The sequence below is a fragment of the Erinaceus europaeus genome, chromosome 3, assembly GCF_950295315.1.
Source record: "Erinaceus europaeus chromosome 3, mEriEur2.1, whole genome shotgun sequence".
Classification (NCBI taxonomy): Eukaryota; Metazoa; Chordata; class Mammalia; order Eulipotyphla; family Erinaceidae; genus Erinaceus; species Erinaceus europaeus.
Window position 1 is genome coordinate 27,510,995 of NC_080164.1, and position 19,324 is coordinate 27,530,318.

Sequence of the window (19,324 nt, forward strand, 5' to 3'; positions counted from 1 at the left end):
AGAGAAGTAGGGGTCTCTCCCTCTGTCCAACTCCCTTAAGGATTATGCTGTGCCAAGAACATTGGGAGAGAGCCCTCTCCTGGCTCTAGATCAGAAGCACCAAGCCCAGAGGCCTTTTGGCTACTGGAGAGGGTACCCCAGCCCACCCCAGCATGTCATCAGCTTTGAGAGCAGGTGTGCCACTCAAAGCAAGCCTATCACTGTGCCCAGCTCCAAAGTCCAGACTCAGATAGGCAGCTCCTAATCTGTCAATGTAAATAAAACCAATTAGAAACCCAGTATCTTAAAAAATTTAAAGCAAGATCAAGAAGCTTTATACTGTGGGCTTACTTTCACTGGTGTATACAGAGCGCCTTACTCTGTATCACACCATCTTGTCAACAACAGTGAAGGTTGTGAAAGGCAACTGAGCAATCCGAGGACCCATCAAAGACAGTCCAGATTGCCCACTAGTTCACAGAAAGAGAAACAGGGCATAAGACAGGGAGGAGATATAAGGTGATCAGATATAAGGTGGAGACTTCAGAAACCCTGCCTTTAACAGAGTCCGTCACACTTTCCTGGAAGGGTTTATATAATGCACCAGGGCACTGTGAACACAGAGAGGAATCAAAGGGCAATCAGTGGAGTAAAATCCTATCTGCGCCATGGGGGACATGCCCAAGTTTAGACTTCCTCTTATCTAACCTCTCACTGTCTGTGTGTGTGTGGGGGGGGGGGGGTGGAGTGGGGGTGAGGGGGGTAGTACAAGATGGGGAAAAGGCTTCATTAAAACAATCCAGTGAGTCACTGAACAAACAGTGGCAATAGCAAGCCCTAGAGAGGCAGTACTTACAAGTTGTTACAGCACATTATCAAAAATGTCTAGTTTAACAACAACAAATTACAAGGCATACAAGAAACAGGAAAGTGTGACCCCCACATGGGGGGGGCAGTTAGCAGTGACTGCCTGGGAGAAACCAGAAAGTGACTGCAAAGTAACCATCATAAAGATGCTCAGAACTTGAGGAAAGCGTGATCTAAAACAGTAAAAAGGAAGGTCTGGTGACAATGTACATGAAATGGAAAAGACAGAAGTCAAGTAAAATACTCTCCCAGAGAGACCAACACTCAGAAATCGTTAGCAGGCCCTTGGTACACGACATACAAGTGACTTCAAGGGAAACAGTAATTCACAAAGGAGGCTAAGCAAAGGTGATTCTGGCATTCGGAAAGACCCGTAAATGCTTATTTTCCTTAAAACCTTTTTAAAAACTGATTTAAGTAACAATTGTGTTCATGATGTATCTCTGGGTCTGCAGCACAGAAGTGTACCTATGTGTACATATACTGCCAAAAGGCACACAAAGTAGGCCAGTTACAAATGGCTAAGAAAATGATGGCAGTGGAAAAGCAGTGATTCTAACGATGTGCTGTTGAGTCTGCATCACTAGTTATATGTACTGTGGCCTACGATTAATTATTACAAAAGGCCAGGGGTGAAGGGAAGTTGAACTACAGGAGAGTTCTATTAATTATATAATCAACAGGAACTTATGCAATCTGATTCTGATAAGATGTGGTAAGCCGTAAAAAACTTAAAAAAAAAAAAAGACTCAAGAACTAGAATGAAGAAAAAAATTATGGATGCAATTAAAATGATAAAATTGAAAAATATTCATTCAGTGCAAAAGAGAGGCCCAGAGGAGCAGAAAGGACTGTGCAGAGACAGAAGTGGCCTGGGTTGCTCACACTGCGGAGTGCGCCAGAGACAAGGTGTGTCAGTGATACTCACTTCTCAAACCATAGGGTGAGGTTAGTCGTGTGTCGGATCATTTTCAGAAGGTTAGGAGAATTAATTTCTTTGTCTTCTTTAGTCCACACACTTCCAACTAATTCTGATGGCTGTACAGCTCTAGAATCACCAAGACATAATTCTACATGAAACTTTTCTGTCTTAACAGACTAATTAGTAAAGAAACAAGAACCAAAAAAAAAAAACCCAAATCCTACATCAACCCTCTTCTTACACCAACAGAAAGGCTAATGAAAAATGTATAACAAAAGAGGGTAATTGTGTACTTTTTCTAGAGATTAAAAATATTTTTATGTGAGCTATGCAAACTCAGTCCTGTGTACTTTTACTGCTATACCAAAAAATGTTGCCTTGGTGTGTAGAAGGCTGGGGTTTTTTCATAGTAGTTTTCCCTGCATTTAGAAATATTATGTAACAAACTAAGATGACAACAGTCTGGATGCTTCCTTTTAAATGTCTGTTCAAAGAAGGTATAGGTATAATAATTACTACAACCCAAGAAATCTCCCCCTAGGGAGGGCAGAAAAATTATCACAAAAGGACCTCGAGAAACAGATTTTAATACTTATTTTTGGTGGAAATCTATCAATCTATCTCCTTTTAAAAAAAAATTTTAATTTCTTCCCCTCTTGTTGCGCTGTTTATTGTTGTTGTTGTTTTGCTGTCGTTGTTGGATAGGACAGAGAGAGAAATGGAGAGAGGAGGGGAAGACAGAATGGGAGAGAAAGACAGACACAAGCAGACCTGCTTCACCACCTGTGAAGCGAACCCTCTGCAGGTGGGGAGCCAGGGGCTCAAACCGGGATCCTTAACCTATCTCCTTTTATCCATTTATTTATTAAAAATAATTTGTTTAGACTTCTAAGTAGTTCTATTTACAACTACTAGGGTATTTAATGATACGAATGCAGTAAAACTGGGGACTAAAAAAGGCTGTAACTAGTCATGAACTAAGTTGCTATCTACAGCGGCAGGAGCTACTCAGTGACAGAGCCTTTAGCAAATAAGTGCTGGGCCATGTGTTAATCGCTGAATAGATGCAACTCCCAACCCCACACAGCCCAGGAGTATGGGCATTAAGATCGCATGTAAAGCTAGGGACAGATTCTTGGAAAATGTGATTTTAAGCAAAAGATGGCTGCCTTATAACAACGGCAGCTCCTCACTAACACCTGAGCTCACTGAACAGTACTGTTTCTCAGCAACATTTTAATGAGACAACATTCAACAAAAAGAGTGTTGTTTGAGGATCTACCCCACTTTACTATTGAGGAGAAGCAGGGTAAGAACGACAGAAGTTTCACAAGAAGGTTGAAGCTAGCCAATGACAGTGAGATGGAAACTGGAAAAGGGAGGATTTGAGCTTGGCTTTCCCAACTGGGAGTGACTGCAGGAGAAAAAAAAAAGACATGCAGTCTACGAGGGGACCCGAGGGTGAAAGGTATCCTCTCTCCACCAAGCCCCATGGCTAGACATCTCAAGTGACCTTTCATAATATTCCTAAAAGTGAGACCAGGCTTTCACCTGAAAAATGAACTTCTCTGAAAGATTTTTCAGCTTGGATGTCAAGTCACATACCGATATAGATCTGATTCAAGTAGAGTGAGCTGCCGAGCAATTTCTATTGGGTGTAAGGTGAGCAAGTCGAAGGTCTCTGTGTGCCCAGGCCTGCTTATGTGCCACTCAACAGTGGGAGGTGAACTCTGAAACGTGATGTTATGGCCGGGCCCATTGTCTCTTGCAATCTTTTTCCTTTGGATTATTTTAGTGATGGATTCAACCCACTTCTTCATTGCTTTACCTAAAATACATTGCATTTATAGTGACATATCAGTACTTTCTTACTGAGCAGTTTTTAAAAATCTGCTTAAAATCAGATACATGATAACTGAGTATCTGTACTATAAATTCAATTGATCAAAATGAAAAAAGCTCCCTTTTCTTGTTTCCTGTTCTACTCTCACTCTCCTTCACATGGCTAGCCACTATTATTAGTTAATTATACACTCTTCCACATTCTTTCTAAAAGATATCAGTTATTTAGAGACTCTTCACTCCTCAACTCCAATTCAAACTATTTCTTAATAACCCTCCAAGATAAGGATATCTTACATGAATAAGACTTACAAAGGCAGATTATATCCACTGCTAACCTACTACTTGACATTGCATCTTACACACCAGATAGCATCACAGGACCGATTCTCTAATTTTAGATAGCATTTAAAAAAAAAAAAGATTTAATTTATTTATTTATTAATTAATAAGAAAGGAGGGGAGAGAGAAAGAACCAGACATCACTCTGATATATGTGCTGCTGGGGATTAAACCCATGCTTGAGAGTCCAATGTTTTATCCATTGCGCCACCTCCCAGACCACTAGACTGAGTTTTTGATGTGGCTTTCTTTTGCACTGTGTATACAGGTAGCATCATTTAACGCTTTACTTCCTGATTCTAATTTGGCGAGTATAAAAGAAGTTAACACATTTTTGTTTTGGATGCCCTGAGGTCTATATAGTTATAAAGCTTTAAAAGCAGAAGGGAGTACCACCCCCCACCCCCATGGTTCTGATAAGAGAAGCAATAAAGTGTCAAGAATAAAAGTGATTTAGTTTGCTTGAAGTCACATATCTGGTGGAATGGAAGTACTCAAAACAGAGTTGTCTCTCAGTTTTCAGCCTCATGAGCTTTGGAGTCTCTCTGAATATGTCCTGTCTCTGAGTCATGTATCAGCTGACCTCTGTCATGCCTTATAATAACCCATTCACTAACTATCCACTGGCACATGCACTTTTGGCTAAGTGTAAAGACAGCGTAAGTTAAAGACTATCTTTCTTGTCCAAAATAATTATAAACTGATTTGCTAAATGAAAATATATTCAATGGTCAACAGGCTACCAGGCAATTCACAAGTAGAAATTGATGACAAACTGTGACTTTTTTCAAATGGTGATCTCAACACTATCAGAAACATTATGCAGTGATAACATCAATTGGTAATCACCATACTGGTACCTTTCTCCTATAAAAATACGTACTTAGGAAATACATACCTCTTACTGTTCCAATAAATTCTTCCATTCGTTGCAAAAGGTCTGCATCTCTTTCAAAATCATAGAAGTGGTGCTCTACCCAGTGTCGACACACATTTAGTACTCTATGGCATCAACACAGGACAAGTGAATGGCCTGGGAACTCAAACACCCATGTTTACAAAATTCAACCATCTTACGGCTGACCTCTTCCAAATTTCCATGCCAATTAAGATTTATACAGTGACTTTCAATAATTGCTCTCTACTTCACTTATGATGTTTGTTACCTCCTCCCCGTCTGGGAAAGATCCTAAATAATTAGCCTTGAAGCAATAAACAGTCACTCTGTTTACTGGATGCTTACCGTAGCTGTACAGGCTGTATATATTCTTTTCTAAATCTTTTCAGTTCTGCACTCAAGGGCTGATCTCCATTTTCTATAGCTATGCGATCAGCTTCTGTTGGCTCAGGCTCTGGAATTTCAAACCTAATAGAACACGAAATGAATGAAAACACTCATTACTCAAAATCATACAAATAGAAAACTACAAACCTTTCCACTAGTCAGCACAATCAAGGTAGTACTATTAAAAAACAAAAAGAAAAAAAAGACAGAGGCTATGTTGATAAAGACAACTGAGACTTTCAGAGTATGAAGGCCACTGGTCTTATTTTAAGTTTTTAAAAGAAAGAAAACTAACTTAGAAACATAATAAAATGAATACAAGCAAAGTCTAAAATGAATAGGTATGGGACTGGTGTTCGTTTTGGCTTTACAGTGTCTAGTGGCTAGTAACTGTCAATCAGCTAGCATAGTTTTCATGTGTAATGTATAAAAGTTAACTAGTCTGTCTGAGTGAGTGAAATATCTGGAAAATATCTGTTTCGAGTGGTTAAATAATAAAAATGTGAATTTCCAGAGCCTAAATTATACACATATTATTTAATTCTTTGTCAGTTCTATACATTTGAAATTTCACTTGCTAAGCCTCTATATAAAAAAGCATGCCTGTTCTTGCATTTAAAAGATCAAAGCTAATGTGTTATTTTAAAGTAGGTCATTTAGAGAGATCTTATTCCTTAAAAAGTACTCAGACACTGCAATTCAAAGCTTATCATGTATTTGTGGTGTGTATAGATGTATATATACATTTCCACTTTATTGAGGAAATGCTGATTTATAGGATTATTATCACAAAGGGAGATTTCCATATCTCCTCCAAAATATTTCCAAGAAACATGTAAGAACTTAGTGAACGTCTTAAAAAGAAGAAAAGAAAAAAAAAAGGATCGAAACATTTTAAATGGACAGACCTTTCTATTATAAGACTCAGTAGTTCTTGAGGTTTACAGAAGGATCTGTATGTTGTAAGAAATGTCCGAACAAAATTGGGATCTAAGAAGAAAAAGACAATCTCATTAAAACATTTGATTCAGAATGATTCAAACTATTACTTTCATTTTCAGAAGAAAGCGGAGTCAAACTTAAAAAGTCCTAATTGCTTTGATCCTATAGAGTGCTTCAGATTCTGCAATAAACTGTTACTTAGTGCTTCCTAAATTAGTGCCCAAAGCACTGGCAATAGCATTTTACATCAATTCATTTCTTGGTCCCTGCACACTCTGACCAGCTGATATGAAAAAGAAGAAAAAAAATCACAGGAATTTGAAGGGAAAACAGGGAAGCAAGCAAGCTCCCACCTGCTACCTGCATCTCAGAGCATCACCCTTTGCTTTATCTCGCTCGTGAAAAGAGAGGGCCACAGCCTCTTTGGACATCCATACTCATTCATCCAGATTCCTCTAAATCAAGTTAGTAGAGCACACAGCTAGAAATCAGGTATCATTATGCTGTAGATTAAGTTAGATAACACTTTCCAAATCAGAATATGTTGACTTGAACACAAGTTTCAGCTCCTTTTATTTCAAGTTGTCATAAGAGTATATAGTCTGCAACCCTCCCCACAAGAGGACCCACTTTCCATTCACATCTACATGTGTCACACCGGGGCAGTGTGATCACCCCACCCTCCCTGAGAAGTCTCCCAAGTGGTGAGAGAAAGGCTGCGGTCATCTTCGACAAGAAAGGGGGAGAGGCATCTCACAATGAGAAAAAAACAGCGAACAGTAAGTTCACATACAGAACTCAAATTTCATCAAGGTACACATTAAGTTGTAAGAGCCTTTTAAGAAAAGGGAGGAATGAGTTAATTAATCCAAGATTAAAAAAAAAACAAACACACACAACTGGAAGGATCCTCTTTCTTTTTTTATATTATGGACCAGTAAGTACTACTTCAGTGATAAACTCACTGAGAACAACTACCTTCATTGTTGTCAGGCTATACACACAATGGGGATACTTTTAAGTACCACCATGTCTTTTATTAGCATAGGATTTAGCAAGAAGCAGAATATATTTATCTCAGTTTTTTTTTTTTTTGTCAGTGCCAGGGCTTCACTACTTACTCCTTTCTGACTTTTCTCAAAGATAAAGTAAAAAACACCACAGCACTGATGTTTCCTCCAATGCGGGGTGGGGTTGGGGAGGTGGTGTCAGGCTCAAACCTGGGTTGTGCACATGATAAAACAGGCACACTATCCAGGTGAGTTATTTTTGCTGGTCCTGTCTAGAATCAGACTTATCATAAAATAAAAAATTGATTTCCAATCTATTGGTCTGTGGGGGTCTCAAAATTATGGACTGACTTAAATATCAGATAATCTTGAATTTAAAAAAAACAATGTTGTTTTACACAGCCCTCTCTCCTTTAGCTATACTTCGGAGGCTGGAGTGGGACACTAGGGGGGTAAAAGTAAATTAAATACATACAATCCTTGAGTAATTTCCTCTCTGTTGGTATTTTATTGTTTGTCTTCAGTTACAGAGATCCTCAAACGTTAAAGACTAATCTCTCAACCAGAAGAAAAGATTTTAAAACAGAAGGCTGTACAAGATTTTAAAACAGAGATTTATATCGCTTCCATCCTCCCTTTCAAGAATCTTCCTGTTCTGCAAATCTATTTGTTAAGGTGAGGCTACTCAAGACACCATGTGTCACAGGAAGCAGAGGCAGTGGCCCAGCAGAAGTGCAGAGCCGTCCTTGCTGCGGCGCCACACCCTGGGGCAGGCCAAATTCGAGGGGAAGGGGGAGGCTTCCTTAGTCTAAAAGTCTAAAATCAAACATTCAGATTCCACAACCTCCCCCCCTCCATATTTTCCCTGAAAGGCCACATAAGTTAGGCTAAAGATTTATGAGTTATCAAAGGAAGTAGGAAAAAAATTATATATGGCAATTTCTCCCCCTCTCTCTCTCTCTCTCGCCTCCAGGGTTATTGCTGTGGCTCAGTGCTGGCACTACAAATCCACTGCTCCTGGTGGCCATTTTTATTTCTTTATTTTCTTGGATGGGACAGAGAGAAATTGAGAGGAGAGAAGGAGAAGGAAAGATAAATACCTGCAGACCTGCTTTGCCACTTACAAAGTATCCCTGCTGCAGGTGAGGAGCTGGGGGCTCCAACCTAGAGCCTTTTGCGGGTCCTTGCGCTTAGTACTATGCGTGTTAAATTGGGTGCATCACTGCCCCGTCTCCTCAAGGCAATTTCTAAGCAATTAAAAGTATGTGTTAAGAAGACTGCTATTTCATGTGGTCTTGGAGGTGGCACAGAGAGAGGATAAAGCATTACATTCTCAAGCATGAGGTCTTGAGTTCCATCCCTGGCAGCATACGTACCGGAGTGATGCCTGGTTCTCTCTCTCTCCTCCAATCTTTCTCATAAATAAATAAAATCTTAAAAGAAGAAGAAGATGAAGATGAAGATGAAGAAGAAGAAGAAGACTGCTATTTCAAACTCTTATAAAACAGTCTTTCCATCTTAAACCAGAACTTCTGGCCATGCCATGCTTCAATCAGGAGGTTGCTGCTGGGAAAGTGGTGATGTGGTGTGTTGGGAAATTGTGGTGGGCACCATGTGTGTGTGACACCAGAACCACACCAGTTCCTGATGCTCCAGGTGTGGCATTCTCAAAGAGCTATCAGACTACCCTTGAGTAAGGCTGGCAACTTCTCTCTCTCTCTCTCTCTATCTCTGTCTCTCTCTACACACACGAGAGATGTTAAGACTTATATCAGGTAGAGTGGAAGATGGAGCTGGGATCTTGAACATAATTCCTGTGCTGGTGCTTGTGCCTATGGTATCAGAGGATTTCCTGGATTAGAGGATCCCTCGGGGGCTTGGCAGTGGGGCATCCAGTTGAGCACACATATTACCAAGCTCAAGGACCTGGTTCAAGCCCCTGCTCCCCACCTGCAGGGGGGACTCTTCATGAATGGTGACACAGGTCTGCAGGTGTCTCTCCCACTCAAAGTTCCCCCTTCACTCTAAATTTCTCTTTATCTTATCTTATAAAATAGAAAGGGGGGAACAAAAAGGATCCCTTAAGTTTCCCACAGCTATGAGATCTATGAAATCATTATAGAAACTTAAATGATGCACTCAGAATATAACTGTAAACTGATAATCTTGGTTAAAGGCACTAGGAAGGCATGGGAAACTAGCAGTCTAACTGTGGATCTGTAATTTTTGTTAAGCCCTCTTCCAGATTTTAGGCAGTAGCAGCTGTACCCTCCTGTACACAACATTCAGAAGAGGAGTTTCTGACGCTGGCGGTGAAATAAACACTCCCACAATCACCATTCTGTTGTACTGAGTTCTAAAGTGACTCAAGTTTAGTTGTTCTCAGTTTCACTAGAAACAAGAGCAGTCTGGACCAAAACAAAAACAAACAAAAACTCAGAAGAAACTAAAAATAAACCAAGAAAATTTAGCAAAGTACATTCAAAATATCTTAAAAGCTGCACCTATTCCCAAGATTGCATTTAGACTCTACTTTTATTCTACGGCAGTGGAAAAACTACTAATCAATGAGAAACATACAATAAGAGAGGGCACAACACCTGCCTGTTAATTTCACACACAAAAAGGTACACATTCCAAGAGCTATCGTATTTCGACTTCGCAGACTTCCTCACTTCAGTGACTGTCATTTATATATCATCTTCACACTGACCACAGGAGCCCTTCACCTTACAAGTGATGCAAAGGGCTGAGCTAGTTTGACATATACTGAAGGCCTACCCATATAGACAGGTCCTATAGTTTTGTAAGAAAACAAAGTTCTTTCCTTTACTCACATCAGGTAACAATGAAAGCTCCTTATGCCTCACAAATGTGTAATGGCAAATGAATAAAAATAGCAAAAGTCAGGCTGACTTGGTTTTAAAACAGAAGCATCAACAAATGTGGGAAAACGAAAACAGTTGAGGCCAACATTTTCCTTGTCTATCGCTTGCTTATGGATATAACCCCACAAGTCTTCTCAGATGGAACCCCGAATGAACTACAAATAGTGAGCTACAGTAGAAGCATCCCTGTGGGTTTCTTCTCCACTGCAGGTAGCTGAGTGTCGGTACTGAGCTTCCTTCCATGCTCAGTTGATGTGCAAACTCTCCTTGACAACTCCAGAAACACAACCTGGTAGCTGTCACCCAGCTGCAGCTTCTGGGGCCCATGGCAGGTTACATCAGACATAAGCTGCCATTCCTATTTTCTGCTGGTTTTCTTTGATAAAATCTTCAAAATCTAGAAACACACCACATACTTTTCGTGAAATGTTTGGACAACGGCACACTCAATTCAAGGTGAGAAATTCTGTCGTTTTTCTCATGTTTATTCTGACTGGCAAGTGACATCTGATTCGGCAAGGTCAATGAGATCAGTGCAGTATGTGCTACATGACTCTTTCATAGCCCTCCCCCAAACGCCTCATGAAGCGCTGTTAATCAGGATGTCTGTTCATGTGATAATTCTCCTTTAATGCAGCCATTTAAAAAGCTACAAGAAACAATAAGCTCCTCAACAAGGATTTATAAACAATCACTCTTGAATTCCTTAAAAAAGGAAACAGACGCTATGCTGACGCACAAACACTTAAAAAAATCAGAGCATTTAAAAATAGAACCGCACTGCCCTATAGATCAAAAATTGTTCAAAAGACTCTTTTTTTTTAAGTTAAAACACACAAACTGAGCTTATATAGGAAACATATTCAAAAAAAGCCTAGTGCAGGTTTTTGACCATTTTCTATATGAGGACATGAAATGACAGCAAATAAAGAAAAATATCAACTGGTGCAAGTCTTTTCAGTACCATGTCTCTATAAAGGAGTCACTCAGCATGTTTGGGAAATGCTTTCTTCCCACATTGAGGTACGAAAAACCTTTATTTCCAGATAATGTTAATTCTGGGTGATGATCCCAGATCAAAGTCCCCTCATTTCTCTAAAATAGAGGCTAAACCCAACATTTCTTTACTTGTTTTAAGTATCAATAATTATTTTGCAGTTTATGTCCTGTAACTTTGACTAGAAGTGAAATTCCCTCTGATCTCTTCTTTGCGTGTTCTAACTTTAGGCAGAAAAAGGCCTTTCTATATCCTTGCCAGATTCAGGATATTATTTCTAAGTAGGTAACACCCCCCTTCCTACCAGCATTTCACATGCATCTACAAATTCTGGTAAAGTCAGTGGATTAGTGAACACATCATTTCTACTGCTGTTAATCTGAACTTAGCAAGTTAGTACTACTTTTTACTATTCAGTACTCACAAGAGCTGTATTACAACAGTGGGGGAAAAAATCACCTTGTATAAATCAGCGTATAGGAAAATTCTACTATGAGTCAAGGTCCCCGATGGCCCAGAGATAGCTCACCTGGTAGAGCACACACTACCATGCATGAGGACCTGAGTTTGAGTCCCAGGCTAATACACAGGAGCACCTGCAGAGGTGAAACTTCAATAGCAGAGGGAATCATGCTGTGGTGACTGTCTTTTTCTTCCTGTATCTCTCTCCCTCTTTCTTAAATACATATATTAATATGTAAAAATGAATGCCACTGAGGGAGCAGGGTGGTGGGGCACCCAGGAGAGCACACACATTACTATGGGCAAAGACTGGGGTTCAAGCCCCTGCTCCCCATCTATAGGGGGAAGCTTCATAAACGGTGAAGAAATGCTGTGCCTGTGCCTCTCTTTCTCTTTCTCTCTCTCTCTCTCTCTCTCTCTCTCCCCCTCCAATTCCTGTCTCTATCCCAGAAAGAAAGGGGGTGGAGGAAGGCTGTGGGAGCAGTGGATTCATTACACAGGCACTGAGCCTCAGTGATAACCCTGGTGGCAAAAAAAAAAAAAAAAAATAGGATTAATTTCTAATCTTTACTCTGTAATGAACTGATAATGACTTCTGGTAATCACAGGGCTTTAAGAAGCCTTGGGGCTTTTGTCTATAAAGCAAAGGACTGCTCTCACCTAGTCTAATATTAGAGACCTATAAAAGATGCTTCACAAATTATTCTTAAACCACTTGAAACCACACAGTGAAGTCTAAGATAAGGTAGAACTAGTTTTTCTTTCTACTTATGACTGACCAATCTAAAATCTTAAAAAAAAAAAAAAGTCATATTACTGCTCACTAGTTGTTAAATTTCTGATTTATGACAACCACTGTCCTTTATTATAATTCTCTACAATAAAATGTGGAGGCTAAATTTTAGTGTTTCCATGTAAGCCTATGGAAAAACACTACTATTTTAGTGTGGGAAATAGTAGCAAAAAAACCCCTACTAACTAGAGGCCAAATAAAAAGTGAAAGCAAAACAAAACAATTACTTATTTGTCCCAGAGTATGGAGATAATGAGACATTCTATTTGAAAAGTGTTTAACCATCACTGGTAAATAAAGAAAGAAACAACAACAACAACAAACACTCTAGAGTTTAAGGTTACTATCTTGCAAGGTGACCCAGATTGTTCCCTGGCTGTTGGCAGTTCTGACTGGACATTCAAAAACAGTAGGTTGACATTACAAAATGCTACTAAGTGTTGTTAAAATGGGTTAGTTGGTGGTGCAAAGCACAAGGACCGGCATAAAGATCCCGGTTCGAACCCCGGCTCCCCACCTGCAGGGGAGTCGCTTCACAGGCGGTGAAGCAGGTCTGCAGGTGTCTATCTTTCTCTCCTCCTCTCTGTCTTCCTCTCCTCTCTCCATTTCTCTCTGTCCTATCCAACAACGACGACAACAACAATAATAACTACAACAATAAAACAACAAGGGCAACAAAAGGGAATAAATAAATAAAATAAATATTAAAAATAAATAAATAAATAAAAAATTAAAAAATAAATAAATAAATGGGTTAGTTAATAGATACCCTTGAAAGTTTAATTGGTGCCAGAATAGTTTCTAGACAAGACTTTTTTTAAAAAATGAAGAAAAAATTCTGCTAGGAATACATGTAAGCCAGAAAGGTGGTTAAGTTTCACATTCACCTATTTACAGAAAGCAAGAAAGTATTACATGTGATTTTATGTTTTTGTAATAAATATAATTTGAAAATAAGTTGAGGTGTATAAAGAGCGTTCATGGATAGTAACTTCCTTTCCTCTCCTCGATAACACAAGGATAGCTATTGTGATACTAATTTTTAAGGTGAAAACTGAGGTCTGAGACATTAAGGAATTGTAATAGTAAGGTCAAATTCAAACCCAGCACTCTTTCTACTATATGGCAACTTAACAATATTGTACAGTCACCAAGCATTCTTCTCAGTAAGGAAGCTGCAGAACATCAGATTATCATCTGTTACTTTATTAAAATAAAATACTAAAGAAAATGAACCAGTATAGTTTGTTCCTTACTTCACAACTGTCATGTCTGAATCAGACTGTAACCCCATTCTCTAAAAATCATTCTAACATGAAACAATGTTTCTAAATAACATCAGTTGTAAAAAGGCTAAAAAAGTGAAAACTTGAAAAACATCCAGAACTGCCAAATTTACTAAGTTTTAGGAATGAAAATTAAGACAAAGCCTTTGGGAGTTTGGGAACTGCCAGCACAATTTTGACGATGGATATATACATACACAATTTTTTGCTGGTTTTATTATCACAGTAGTGGGAAAAAAAAGAGGAGAAAATATGACAAGGCTTTAAGGCTTTTAGATGCTAGTGATGATCATAATTACTCTTATCTTATCTCTACTACTTCCCATCTTAGGAGGATTTAGGCAAGTGACTTCATTTACTTTTAACTTCAGTAGTTAAACTAAAAATGCTGGGTGAAAACAGGGCGGGAGAAGCATGGAATTCCAAGAAGCATAAAGGGGCAGTATTTCCAGTTGAAGGGAAATCAACTCTGCCCATGCGGAGGTCCTTCTGCTGTGAGTGCTTTCTATTTCAGGCACAATGACTTGTGCAGCAAGGGAAGCCCATGGGAAGGGGAGGGGGGTGTCCCGCTTCTTACCTGCATACATATGGTATGTGAGTCTCTCTATGAGTTTAATAACAGTTCCTGCTTTGATGATGGGAATCCCAGCTTTGGGCTGCATGTTTTCTTCAAATAGGATGTTCTCTTCCGAGTCAGGCTCCGCAAACCTGTAAACCTCGGCGCTGGGGAGGCGCATTTGCTCCTCCTTCTCTTCCTGGAGCACGGTCACGTCCAGCATCCTCTCCAGGGTGCTCCGGTACTGCAGCGATATCAAGGCCGCCATCCAATTGTTCTTCTCCTCCGCTGACTTGGCAGAAAAGATCACACTTTCATCTTTTAGGATAATTTCAAAGGCATGCTTGTACTCACTGGTGTCGTCTTTGTCATTGATTTGTACCTTCCTCATAAAAAACTTTTCTTTAAGACGATATTCTGCATTGCTAGCACCAGGAAGTCTTGGCTGCCCGTGATTAGATTTACAGCAAATCATTAAGCCATCGAAGAGAAATATGTGTCTCTCGTGTTTGGCTCCAACACGTGTGAGAGTTCCTTCCATGATAAACTCATTACAACACTGTCCGATGTCCTTCCCCTCCCAGCCATCAATGTTCTTCTGAATCTCGTTCATTTTCTTGATTGCGAGCTGTTTCCCCTTCATTTGCTGACTATAAAACCGACAGGCAGATTCACTGGGAGAAAGGAAAGAGTTTTATTAGCACATACACGACAAAGAATCTAGAATTCATGCAAATCAAACAGAGCTTAAAAACTGCACTGAGATATTCACTAATTCTCCAAACATAAAATATAAGTGTTACAACATTACTCAATTTTGGAAACTAAAAATCACACAGTAGAGGCATTTTTTTTTTTAGTGTTCAAAAAAACAAAACAAAACCCCAATCCCTATTGATAATATTTTACCCTACAGATTAAGCTGCAGAATTATTATTTCTACCTTGACTACCAAGTATTTAGAATGACAATACTAGAGCACAGTCCAATATAGTGTACGAAAGTAATCTAAGAGATTAAAAGCATTATTTAGAAATGCTTAAGTGGACAAGACTCAGCACAGAAAGACATGCACATATTATATTAGGAAACCAGACACAATGTTATCTAAATCAAATGCCCTGAGTTATATAACCCCTAGAAAAAAGGCCACTACTAACATTACTTGGATGGAACAATGATGCTGACATAAATCGACCCAGTACATTCTGCGCTCTCTCTCCTGTAGCTTACCAGCTGGCTCTCTGGAGCTCTTGTCTGGGGGTAGGCAGGGAAAATGCACAAATATGAAAGGGTTTTCAAACAATAACAAATTCTCTTGGCTTTGATGTCACTTCCTCTGAAAGACCAAGCTTGCCACTAAAACTATTTTCTTTATTGTTTACTTGAGAAGGGAACTGGGATCCCTGAACTAACACTGTGATGTGCAGGGTAAAAGGGTAGGCTGTTTAAACCTGTGATGAACTAACACTGTGATGTGCAGGGTAAAAGGGTAGGCTGTTTAAACTGTGATGAACTAACACTGTGATATGCAGGGTAAAAGGGTAGGCTGTTTAAACTGTGATGAACTAACACTGTGATGTGCAGGGTAAAAGGGTAGGCTGTTTAAACCTGTGATGAACTAACACTGTGATGTGCAGGGTAAAAGGGTAGGCTGTTTAAACTGTGATGAACTAACACTGTGATGTGCAGGGTAAAAGGGTAGGCTGTTTAAACCTGTGATGAACTAACACTGTGATATGCAGGGTAAAAGGGTAGGCTGTTTAAAACTGTGAACATATTCACCTCAGTCTTCGTTTCGCGAGACTTTTAGAACAGATTTTTTCCATCCCACTTTGGACATTAAGCAGAGCTGTTATTGCTTGCTTCAAACATTCTTTGTCTTCTTGATCTTCACTCTTTTCTTCTAACTGCTGTAAAGCCAAAGTGACAATCTGAACCAGTGGAACAGTTTTGGACAAATTAAAGTAGTAATAATAATACACCCATATTTTTTGAGGGTAAAAAAACATGACTAATTTAACTCCTACCAAAACAAAACTTTTTTAAAAAGAATTTATTTATTCATTCCCTTTTGTTGTCCTTGTTGTTTTATTGTTGTAGTTATTGTTGTTATCGATGTTGTTGTTGTTGGATAGGACAGAGAGAAATGGAGAGAGGAGGGGAAGACAGAGAGGGGGAGAGAAAGACAGACACCTGCAGGCCTGTGAAGCGACTCCCCTGCAGGTGGGGAGCCCAGGTACTCAAACCGGGATCCTTACACCGGTCCTTATGCTTTGCACCACTTGCCTTTAACCCGCTATGCTACTGCCCGACTCCCCAAAACAAAACTTTTAAACCTGCCAAAATTTCAACATGAAAAGCAGTCTTTTGGTTTTCTGTGTATTACTACCCATAGCAAACATGCAGCCAAGGAAAGGAGAGTAGAAGTGACCCTGAATGGCGCCACACCTGGTAACAGGCAGCAGTGTGTAGTGTCTCAGATGTGCACTGCTGAAAAGAAAGGAGGGATACAATGGCCTATGGCTGTGACTCAACATAGCACTCAGCACACATGGCTGAGATGGAGGGACATTGTCTAAGGCTCTGGATATAGCCTTGCAGGGAGTGGGGATACAAAGAGCAGAGAGAGAAGGATGCAGACACTACAGGGGAGCCACAGATGCAAGCCAAAGATGTCTTTAACCTGCTTCACTGTGACCAAGGGGCAAGTCACTGACTCTTGAGCCTCACTTTCCTACCTATCATGGAGACTTAACAATAGCCTGTGCTGCTTGCTTTACAGGTACTAGTAAAAATCAAAGTCCTCTGTAAATAATGTATCACATAAATCTTAAGTTTTCTGAAGTTGCATCACAGAATGAACATCAGTATCATGGAAAACTTTGTCAATACTCACCTATTAAAAATTTGACTAAAACTAGGACATTAGTGAAACACAAACACATTTTCTGAGTTCTAAGTGTATTATGAATGAGACACAGAAAGTCTGTAATTACAAGGACCCAGCCACCAATAACCATGATTTGCAATGCAACAATATGACTTGATTCAAGTCTGAGGTAAGAGTGACAATAATTTAGTAACCTTCTAAGCCTGTTTCTGGTTAACACAAGGGAAAAGTTCAGAAATAACATTTTATCAATCAAGGTTGCATGCAACATTTCAGAACATTTTGTGCCATAATAGAAGACATGAAACAAAGCCATAAAATGGTCAAAGTAATATATAAAGGTTTATTTTTCAGTGAGTTTCAGTATTCCTTCGGATGTTTTCCCAATTCTATTGTAAGAATTTCATGTTCTTAAGTAGTCTTAAGGATCAACAACATAATTCTTTCTGCTTCAAACTAGTAAAGATTAATTACACAACACACACACACACACACAATGTACTAGAGGCTTATGAAAACAGTTTTCTAACCATTGCCACTGACCATTTTTATAAAAATAACTTACTTAAAATACCTTAATAGTCAAATATTCCAGAAGTATAGACACCATCCTGTAGTGCCTATTGAATGTTCAGCTTTCATGGTCTGTATTTCTTATTATTAAAAGAATTCAATGATTCCCAGGAGAGGTATAGTCTGAACTTTCTAGAAAAGCCTCAACTGTGTTAAATCTATATTTATGATGCACAACATAAAAAGGGTAAAAAAAAAAGTGTCCAAAGGTAAGAGAATTTTAAAATACATTCATCAAAATACTCAAATACCTTTGATCCTAGTCATACTCCTCACTGGGTTCAATTAGATTGAAGAGAGTCAGTGGTCACGTGATCAGAAATAAAGCTGCCAGAGATTTAGAGAAGGCTGCAGAGGGCAATTGCTGAAAGTACTGCCCACCCTGATCCTAACCTACTTCTCTCATGTGTGGCATTTTTGGAGATAGAATGTGCATTTTTGGAGATAGAATGTTACCAATTACCTAAGCAAGTTTAGATGCAAAGGCAACAGACCATCTAAAGCTGGAATAGACAGGAATATTCTCTGTGATATAAATAAAGTGCCACAGAAGAAGGAACTATTTCACAAACTTGGTAAAAAATTAGGCACTTAATGTTTGGGCCAATATGCTACAAAGCACATTCTTCAGTTCTGAAGAAACAACATTAACAGGTAACAGAATATTACTGAGTCTATTCCTTGATATTTTTTAAATTCAAGTGTATGTAAAATCCCACAAAATAGTTTTAATATACATACAAAGAACCAGAAAGTAATTAAATGATTTAGACAAGCACTTCTCTTTCTTCTTTTTTATTTTTTGCCTCCAGGGTTCTTGCTGGGGCGTGGTGCCAACACTATGAATCCACTGCTCCTGGAAGCCACTTTTTTCCTTTATTGGATAGGACAGAGAGAAATTGAAAGAGGAGAAAAAGACAGATACCTGCAGACATGCTTCACTGCTTTTGAAGTGACCCTCCTGTAGGTGGGGAGTTAGGGTCTGACCAGGATCCTTGCACAGGTCCTTGTGCTTTGTACTATGTGCGCTTAACTTGGTGCGATACTGCTCAGCTCCCAGCATTTGTTTTTCTGTCCTAAAATTTGTTTCATTTTTTTTGGCCATATATCTACTATTAACTACTACATCATTTCACATACACAGCATACCACTCTGTCAAAAAAACAGCATACCACTCTGTCAGAAATACATTAATATATTTTAAAATCACAGATCCAAAGTCTATTTCAAAACTCCTAAGACTTTTCTGAAGTAATTCTGAAATGTAAGTTTTACCTTCACAGCAATAGGCCAGTATTTAAAATAAGCTTCTGTATAGTAAGTGACCTTTATTATGAGCAATCTCTGCTTCTTTTACTTAACACAGATGATTTAAACCAGACACTGGTGCAGGACAATGAAAGCTAGCCGCCATGCAGAGTGGCTGAAGTATTGTTGCTACAGACACAATGCAGAGGCAATTAGGATGTAAACGAGACTTCACAAAACACTATCCTCTAGTTACCAATGTGACACCAGTTTTCATGGTTGTCTGAATAATAGCACTGTGTAGCATTAACATTTTAATGCTACATGTACAGTTTATGTAAACAAAAAAACTTAATTAAATCACTCCACTGGGAGAAATGATGATTTCTAAGTTGGTCATCACATGTATAGTTTCTTACTTCCCCATGACAGGTGCTC

The 19,324-nt window shown here is 39.1% G+C and overlaps 1 protein-coding gene across 5 annotated transcripts in view; it reads right to left on the bottom strand.

Moving 5' to 3' along the window:
* Positions 1-19,324, bottom strand: part of SOS1 (SOS Ras/Rac guanine nucleotide exchange factor 1) — a 112,233-nt gene that overhangs the window by 19,741 nt on the left and 73,168 nt on the right. For all 5 annotated transcript variants that reach the window (XR_009548896.1, XR_009548895.1, XM_060186887.1 and 2 more), the window contains 7 exons: positions 15,957-16,084; positions 14,193-14,845; positions 6,146-6,227; positions 5,196-5,318; positions 4,851-4,954; positions 3,374-3,596; positions 1,775-1,894 (listed from right to left, as the gene is read on the bottom strand). Coding sequence is in view for 3 of the 5 variants with exons in the window: in XM_060186887.1 (XP_060042870.1) it covers positions 1,775-1,894; positions 3,374-3,596; positions 4,851-4,954; positions 5,196-5,318; positions 6,146-6,227; positions 14,193-14,845; positions 15,957-16,084 (1,433 nt within the window). In the remaining 2 variants the exon portion in view is untranslated. The remainder of the gene's footprint in view (positions 1-1,774; positions 1,895-3,373; positions 3,597-4,850; positions 4,955-5,195; positions 5,319-6,145; positions 6,228-14,192; positions 14,846-15,956; positions 16,085-19,324) is intronic.